This window comes from Sinocyclocheilus grahami, unplaced genomic scaffold (assembly GCF_001515645.1).
Source record: "Sinocyclocheilus grahami isolate Dianchi unplaced genomic scaffold, SAMN03320097.WGS_v1.1 scaffold49.1, whole genome shotgun sequence".
NCBI lineage: Eukaryota > Metazoa > Chordata > Actinopteri > Cypriniformes > Cyprinidae > Sinocyclocheilus > Sinocyclocheilus grahami.
This window is the reverse complement of record NW_015505228.1, coordinates 39,740-49,101: the sequence shown is the minus strand read 5'-3', so window position 1 is coordinate 49,101 and position 9,362 is coordinate 39,740. Positions and strand designations below refer to the sequence as shown.

The 9,362-nt window shown below is 34.6% G+C and overlaps 1 gene segment (V, D, J or C); it reads right to left on the bottom strand.

The window, feature by feature from the left end:
- Positions 1-6,319: 6,319 nt before the first annotated feature.
- On the bottom strand, positions 6,320-8,326 carry LOC107583069 (Ig heavy chain C region-like; the record flags this gene model as incomplete). The annotated part of the segment is given in 4 exon segments: positions 6,320-6,796; positions 7,033-7,350; positions 7,534-7,827; positions 8,254-8,326. Coding segments are annotated over 4 exon segments (1,020 nt in total), but the record flags the coding sequence as incomplete, so codon positions are not given.
- Between the last annotated feature and the right edge of the window lie 1,036 nt (positions 8,327-9,362).

The window sequence follows — 9,362 nt, the reverse complement described above, 5'->3', positions numbered from 1 at the left end:
TATTTAAAATCAACACTTCTTTTATAAAGAACACTGCTTTCTCACTCTGGAGAATCGATTCTCCAGCCATTGATATCAACCAGTTCAGCACCACTGCCATGGACAGCACCTGATAACATCTCACATAAGAAGGTATACCTTAAGCAGCCTCCTAAGGCAATGATTCTCAAACCTGTCTTGGAGTACCCCCAGCCCTGCACATTTTGTATGTCTCCCTCATCTATCACACCTGATTCAACTCATCAGCTCATTAGTGGAGACTGCAAGACCTGAAGTGGGTGTGTCAGATATAGGGAGACATACAAAATGTGCAGTGCTGGGGGTACTCCATGGAGAGGTTTGAGAACCACTGTCCTAAGGCATAGTTCGGGAAACCCGCCTAGAACAGGTACACCTTTAGTTAAGGCATGCCTTTAGAGTCTTGATAGAGTGCTAAGAGACAGCGTTATCGGGAAACCCAGCCCTATAGTCAGTATGCTATTTTTGCAGAGTCAGAAATTGTTCTATTTAAAAAAAAAACATTTTTTTCATTCGCTTTGCTCAATGTATGTTTCAACGTGCTCCTTTTGATTTCGTGAACTAGATATTTAATTTGGTCTCGGCCGGGTCTCATAGAGTTTATGTACAGGTGTAAATCAGCGTGGTCGTAGTTATAGCACAGTGGCATAAGGCCAGACAATAACTAATACTCTACTTCTAGTGTTCATAAAGCAGAGTAAGAGAGAAATGTCAGACTTTTCAAGAAATCATTGTAAAGGTGATTCAAACAACAAATAATCCAACATGCAGAAAAGCATATATGGAGCTTTATGGAGCATCAAAATTATCAATGAAAGTAAAGATTGTAGGCTACTCCACGAATGTTTCATACTTTATTAAAATACATTAATATTCCAGAAACTCTTGAACATTTCTTGAAAATTCGCAACAAGAAGAATCATTGCTGAGAAATGCATTTCAGACGATTCCATAATCCGAAACTTAAATAAAGTGTATTATTAGGCTATTGGGGAAGACAGAGCAAGACGCTTCGGGGTGACCCTAGTGATTCCACTGCCTTTTAGCTCCGCCTACTGGCGCGTCACGGTACTGGACTATTTAGCATTGAAATATATTATAATATCTATATATATTCATTGAAATATCTATATATTGAAATGTGTTGTCTCCTGTCAGTGGCAGCTGTCATTTTGTCTGTACATACATTTATAAGAGACTGATTTATTAATTGCATAGTTTGCTTATAATTTAATCTAGCCATTTTATTGAATGCCGTTTAGCTTTGAATGTCGATCTATCCATTCAACAAGGAGCATCTTGTGCCTGTAGATTTGTATTTGATTCATCTTATTAAGTTATATTCAGTGCTTAACATGTTTGGTCATTTTAGTATTACTACTCAAAAAATAAATAAACAAACAAATAGGCTAAAGAAATAAAATAAAGAAATGAATATAAAGAAATTTGAGCAAAGATTAAACATGATCATGAGATTTTGAATTACAGCAAATGCTTCAATGAAATAAAGGGAATTTTCATGTCAAGTGTTCTGTGACTTCTGTCAACACTGGAGTAAAAGGCACAAATTGATAAACATAATGAAGGATGTCCCATTATGCACACCATAGTTGATAAGAGTGTACCTGAGTGTAACCCTGGTGTGATAATGATCCCCTTATTTGAAATGTTTACATCACTGTGTCTTTCCTCAAAATGGTGGACATTCAAGTGCACTCATGCTGCTGTCACATCATAGCCTAATGGTCACAGGACTTTCCCCACCATTCCTAGTGATGAGTCCTTCATTTTGAAGGAATCTTTGGTTTCAGGAGACCCGAGTGAGTATGTTTTCTTTTTTTTATATCAGTAACAACACAATACACAGACGGCCATATCATACAAGAACCGGATTAAAACAGCCTGCAATTGATCCTAAAATTCAATCAATTCATTAGTTGAGTCAGTAGATCTCAAAACTTTAATATTCATTTCTGAAAGTGAAAAAAGAGATAACCGTTGTATGCACTGTTAACAGTTTAGTACTGGCTTTGAATATTAACTTTTAGTTTTTTTGGTTGGTTTTGTTTTTCGTTTTGTTTATGATAAGATTTTATGCACTCTCAGAAAAATAGGTGCAAAAGCTGTCACTGGGCCGGTAGGCTACCTTTTGGAAATAATATATTTTAACTCAATTTCCTCTATAAGGTGCACATTAGTAAATTAAAGGTACATAATAATACCTCAAGTGAATATGTTAGTATTTTTAATGGTAGCCTACATATTTGTACTTCTCTTTTTTTGCACCGGTTTTTGTACCTTTTTCCCCTAAGAGTGTGCGGCTGTCACGTGACGTGAATCATTTCTCTTTTCTGTATGGAGCCAACATGCGCCTGCCACATGACAACCGCAGGAAGGGCCAAGTCGAGTGGTGAACTAATGGTTTCTGTTTCTCATAGTTTATCTATTAAGGCTGTATTATTACAATTTCATAGTTCGTATCATGTGATCCAAGTTTGCACAAATGGGCATGTATGACCGTTATCAGGGGCGGATTTAGTTATTTGGGGGCCACAGGCAAAATACAGGGCCCAGGGCCCTATACAATTTCACACGTTTACAACCTTGAGGTTCCTTTCACTGCTGTTCGCTGCTGCACGACCGTGTCCCATAGTTGTGACCAATCTTTTAGATTTTTCATGTACATGTTATAAATAAAGGATTTCCTTTAATGTTGTAAATCCTTTGTTCACATTTAAACAGGTTATAATAGTATTAGAGTAGGTTGGACACTAGGTGGTGCGTTGGGGTAATTTCCACTAAGCAATTGTCTACACAACGCAAGTTTAATTCTAAACTTTAAAATATCATTTTTTAAAATATATTTATTTTAAGTGCACATTTAAATTAAACTGAAGGAAATTATTAATTTACATGCTTAAGGATTATTTCAACCAAACATGAAGTGTGCCTGTGTGTAAAACAAAATTAAAATAGGCCCTATATAATATGCACTGTTGTAATAATAATAAAAGTATTGCTTCAGATGCATTATATATGTAGGGCCCTATGAAATCGGTTTTATTTTTCCCAAATTAGCCTAAGTTTTATTCTTTCCAAAATATTTTTTTCCGTTTTAATTTTTCTGGATTCAGTTTTATTTTTTATTTTTTTTTATTTTTTTTTCTGGATTCAGTTTTTTTCTTCTTTTCGTTTTAATTTTTCTGGATGATTATACTAAATTTGAACAAAAAACATGTCTAATTAATTAAAATCACAAAACTTGTTTAATTTAACAGCAATTTAGGCCTATTAAAAGTTTTAAAATGTTATGGGATTTGTAAAATTTTTAATTTTTCTGTATTCCATTTTAATGTTTTAATCAAAAACATATCTAATTAATTGAATTCATAAAAACAACTTAATTTATTAATTTGTATACAATAATAGGGCCCTATGAACTTGTAATTTTATTTACTTGTTGTTTTAGAAATTCTGTGTTGTGTATTTTCATTTTTCTGGTAATCAAATGAAGGCAAAAACCTTAATCTATCTTTTATTCCAATGAAGATTAAACAAACCCTTTAATTTTTGTACATTCAAAATGCTACACAACAGAAGTTTACTGTGTAACGAGCAATGTCACGGAATTCATCAAATATTGAATGAATAAATCAAATGCAATTCAGTACACTTCAATCAAACCGCGATATGGACTAGTGTTTGTGAATATTAAATGGAAAAAAATACTATTTAGCTACTACAGACGACAACCGCAAGCATTGCGCGTGCTTAAATAGCAAACGAAACGCGCGTCTGCGCCGTTCATTCCGTTACATTCCGCGTTACACAGTAAATTCCGTTTTTATGAATAAACTCCGGGATTCCGTCCCCATTTTCTACATCGCCCTACTTTTGCTAAGAAGCATGTTCAACGCGGACGCACAGACGGTTGTCGTGATCACCACAGCAACCACTTGCGAGTCCGCACTGAACGCGCATCTCGCATATAAAAAGCATTTTAGGGGGCCCTTGGCTTTTGGGGGCCCAAGGCGGTCGCCTAGCTTTGCCTAATGGTTAAGTCCGCCTCTGACCGTTATGGTTGTTTCTTCCATTTCAGGGACTTCTCTGACGTATATAATTTTGTTTAGATAGTAGATCAAATCTACACACAAAATGCATTTCAAAACTCAGATGGGTCATATAGGCTAACTGCATCTTCGGCTTCACTTGAGGACTTGTGACTGTAAAAGACATCCATGTAAATAGTTTTCACCACTGGAGGACGCCAGGGTCAGCAATATGCAAAATCAAGTACGTTTAAGACCTTGCATGAAAGTGCATTTGGAGGACTCTGCTTTTTAGCGCCATGTGCATTCAGGAACTGAGAATCTATAAAAACATTATCATTTTTTAAGACTTACATTACCCACAACATTTATCAACTTTTTTTAGTAAATGTTAAGAAAAGTAGTGTACTTTTTTTAATAAACGTTTTTATTCGTATAGTGATTGCAATAAAGTTATGCTACAGAAAGTATATATATTACATAATTTCCAAATTATACGCTTTTTTCACATTTTTGAATTACGCATTATAAGTGTAAAATAAACCATGTACAGCATTAATAAATATAAATAAAATATTAATATTAATAAAGTGTAATAAAATAAGTCGTTGCTGGCTTCGGTTTTAAAACATTTCAATCTTCCTAAGAATTGTTAGTCATCAACACGAACGCAGTTTCACTTCAGCAGGTGTGAGCAAAAAGAGGAAGAAAGAGAGACCTGACTACATAGACGCTCTCGATTAGATCTAATTTGGACATTCTGAAATTCCTTCGAGAGAACTCAGTGTCAAATGAAACACTCGCCCGGCATATTTGCATATATTAGCAAAGCAACATTTCTTAGACATCAAAATGATTGTGAAGTTTTTTTGCAACACGCCGAATTCTCAGTTTCAAGGAGCATAATTTTGGGATCGACCACAAAATGTAATTAAAATGAATCTTTAGTGTATTAATGAGCATGCTACATATTGAGAGGATGTTGTTACATTTGTATCAGATCACAGAATAAACAGTGTTTGTAAAATGGGCATTTTACAGCAGGACAATTTGTTTTGAATTCTTTGCAGCTCATCATGCTTGTTAGAAACTGCACATGGGTTGTTCAGTTTATTACTGTTTGGCTATTATTAAGAAAAAAAATCCTTGAGTGCTAGACAGTTTGCAGCTGCTGAATGTGAGATGTTCATCTGCACTGGTGGATCCCCAGAGATGAAATATTTAAATACAACACCCGAAAACCGAGAGAGAAACACACAGTAAAATGTGATGTGAAACACATTGCAATGCACATTTGCATGACCCAAAATTCCAGCTTTTCTAGGAATTTGTGTGCAGTTTAAATCAGTCTTAAAAGAACACAAAAAATAATTGTAAAAATTGAGATTTTTCAGATTTGTTTGAGATATGACTCTCTTCAGAATATTCCAATGGTGTTCAAAAGCTTTACTTTACTCTCTGTATTATGTAGCAGTTCATCAGAAATCTACAGATGTTTTTGCCCTCATACTTTTAGATAAGCAGCACACACATCAATATTGAAGTCATGGCTGTATTTTGTTAGATAATATTCTCACATTTTAGTATGTCCTGAGGGATCTCTGCTAATATCACAGTAATATCTACTGAAAATGTAAGATAATGTCATTTGTAGTAAGAGGCTGATATAATATTCAAAAAAGTAAAATCTCATTTTGACAGAGATATAATAAGACTTTATTGATATGTGTACTAGGTATATTATTACATTTATGGTATGCTTATCAAGTAACTTACTTTTTTCATCTGACATACTAATAATACAAGTGCACCTAAAAAATATCACACATACCATCTTTTATTGATTGAAAAGGCCAATAATTCCTTGTGATTTTGATGGTTATCTTTAGAATTGAAGAAGTGGCTTTACTAGAGACAGACACAAAAAAAATGTCTAAATACTGAAGAAAAAAAAACGGGAGCAGAAAGTGAAGCACACCAAGTTTCTGATTAGAAAAACGATGTGAGAGCTGGACTAAATCATGCAAACAAATATTTATTGCTTGTAAAACAACACAAAAATGGCATGTTATATTATAGGCTAACAGCAGTACAGTAAGCAGGAACAAAACATAAAGAAGCTCTATGATATTGTTCCGACAATGTTTTATGTTTTCATGTGACCATATTTACTTACATGTAACATATAAGTAAATATCAAATTAAACATATAGTCTTGAGTGTAATTTGACTTTGATGTTTGACTTATGCAGTAAAGTGATACAGACATACAGACAGAAATATGCACAAAAAACATCAAAGATACTGTACATAATCTGACGAGACAGCAACAGGACAAAAGCACTGGAACACTGAACAACAGATGAACAATGATAGTTTGGAAATGCTTGCACATTAATCACATGAATGTTCTGGCTGTTTACTTTGGCTTGTTGAAACTTCTAATGGAACACTTCTTTTGTCCATGTTGGCATGTTTGACTGCGCAGCTGATGGTGGTGCTGAGCTTTTTATACTCTTCTTTTGTCATTGTTAGGATGCTGAGAACAGACGTGGAGTGCTTTTGATGGATGGGAGCACTGGTTGTGCCCTCTCTGTAAGGCTGTTTACCCACTCTCCACATGATATAGACATCGCTGAGTTTAGGACTGGTGACCTCACACACCAGAGAGACATGATCTGTGTCGTAATTATCGGGTTTATAAATGGTAACATTTGGTTTCTTTTCATCTGAATTGGAGGACGTAATAAAGGTTCATTGAACAAACAGAAAAATCACACTATAATGAATAACAATAGTGTATCAAGGCAGTTTAATCTTTTTGACAGAAATAATTTCAAATGTGCTTGAAGGCAATATTTTATCTTATTTTATTTTTTTTGCCAGGCAATTAAGTTATAAGCATCTATCATAAATGCACATACAGCCACAAAGTTGATTATTTAAAAGTATTAGACTGACTTACCTCCTTTTTGAAAATGGATCGTCTGCTTGACGTCTCTGTTATTTATGTCACTGATGATGCAGGTGACCATCAAACCATCAAACCATTTCTTTGTACTAACGGTGACATAGTGAATTCTTATAAATTGTGAAGTGTCAAATTCAACATTTCCTTTTGTGATATTCTCATTGGGCACAGGTTCTTCCGTCACTTTACATGATACTGAAGTGTCTTCCACTGTATTTCTTACATCTCCAGAAACAACAGCTTGCAAGACAATTTTATCATTAACAAAAAGTTCTTTCTGAATTGGTGGCTTCACTGTCAGTGACAATTTAGCTACAAGAGAGAAAGAAAGTAAATATTACTTAATGTGTAAATTTGGTGTCATCTGTGATATAAATATCTAATATGTGTATATCTGTGAATTGGGATCAGTTTGAAGGAGTGTATCTTTGTGTGAATTTGAAATAGAAGTTAAAGTGTGAACTAGAGAGAGCAAATCAACATTAGATGACTTACTTTTGAAGTTTGCCTTCGTATGAAACGGTTTTCCCTGGTGTGTGACCTCACAGGTATACTGAGTATTCACATCCCAATTCTCACTGCTGACTCCATAAAAACTGTATCCTTTATAATAACCCTGCGCATTAAGTTTACTTTCCAGTTTTAGCTGGCTCATGCTGTTTGTATCATTTATTTTCCATTGTACCATGAGATTGTCTTGGGGGTAGAAATCTTCAATAATACACATGACAGATTGACTTTTTAGGGTTGTTACAGGAACCAAGCTCAGGGTTGGATTTCTTGGACTCCCTGCAATTAAAATAATGATTACATCCAGTTAAACTGTGGAGGACATCCAATACTTTGCAAACTTATGTACACATATGTAGGGTGATCTGGCGGTGGAGCTAGCAACATACAGGTGAAAGCAGATAGGTCATGAAAAGCAAAAAATAAAAAATAAAACGGTGCAACATGCCTTTTTAAGCAAGCAAATAAAATGCTCTTGTAGTTGAGTTTGAACTGCAATGTTAAATGTTGCATATTTATATGTAAATAGTTTTTTTTTTCTATTTTGGTTTATACAGTGGGGTGGGGGGTGACTCATATGTCATTGCATTCCCTGACATAGGCTCAGAAATGAAGTATTTCCGAATTCAACAGCATATAGAATAGAAAGACACATGAAGTAAACTAATGTAAAATGTAAAAAAAAAAATTTGAAATGTAACTTACGTGGAGCAACAGGGGATTGTTTTGTGCCTTCAGAATTTGAAGCTTCGCATTTGTACGGTTTCTTAGGATCCCAATCGCTTTTTTTATGCGCAGAGAGCTGATTTTGGTATAGTCTCCATCCGGTCCGAATGCTGGATACTGCACGAAATCACTCAAATCCTTCGTAGTAGAATCCGTCCATTTAAATGTAAGCGAGTCCACAGGTGAGAAACCTCTTACCAAGCAGCCGATGGTGAGGAACCCATCAGAATCAGAAGTACACTGGGACATGGGGAAGATTGACTTTGGCGCAGAAGGTTGAGCTGTAGAGACAACGCATCGTTCTCAGACAATATAGAACCTGTATAACGTATATATGCAACACTTTTAGGCCTATTAGAGAGCTAGACTATGTCTCAAATGAATGACTGAATGGATGAATTAATGAATAATATAAAAATATAACCAAATTAAACTAAAATGAAATAAATGATAAATTAACATATAATAAAATAAAACAGTATGATTGAGTTTAACTGCTTTTACACGAGAAGACACCGCGGAGTATCTTCACTTTGCGTCAATGTCCCGATTATCCTACTTTGCAGGAATGATCATCTTAGTATGTTATGCCGCACACAAGCTATTTAACAAATAAATTAACGTATGCTACTACATGGATATTAAATATTGATTTGAAATTGTGGAGACCGAAGAGAACACGCTCAGCTATTTTGAAACAGGTCAGCCCTGGAAAGCCTAACTGTTATTTATTAGACGCTGATTGACCAATTAGAATAAAGTATTTCGATGAGCCGCATAATAAAACACACGAACTAGGTAAAACATTTCTTTCTCTTGGATGCTGTAATAAATAAAGTGTTATCTAAACTAATTTATCACTGGAATTTTTGACTGCAGAATTACTTTTCAGTATGTTTTAAATGAATCACTTCACATAACCTATGAAATATAAGTTAAAACAAACAAATAAAATGAAAACAATGACAACCTTTTGAGAATTTGAAATAAGAGCACTATATAGCAATTTGTAACCATGGAATCATGCGAAAAAGTGATAATTAAATCGATTAATTGCAAATATTTATTAAATAACCTATAGGCTGGTT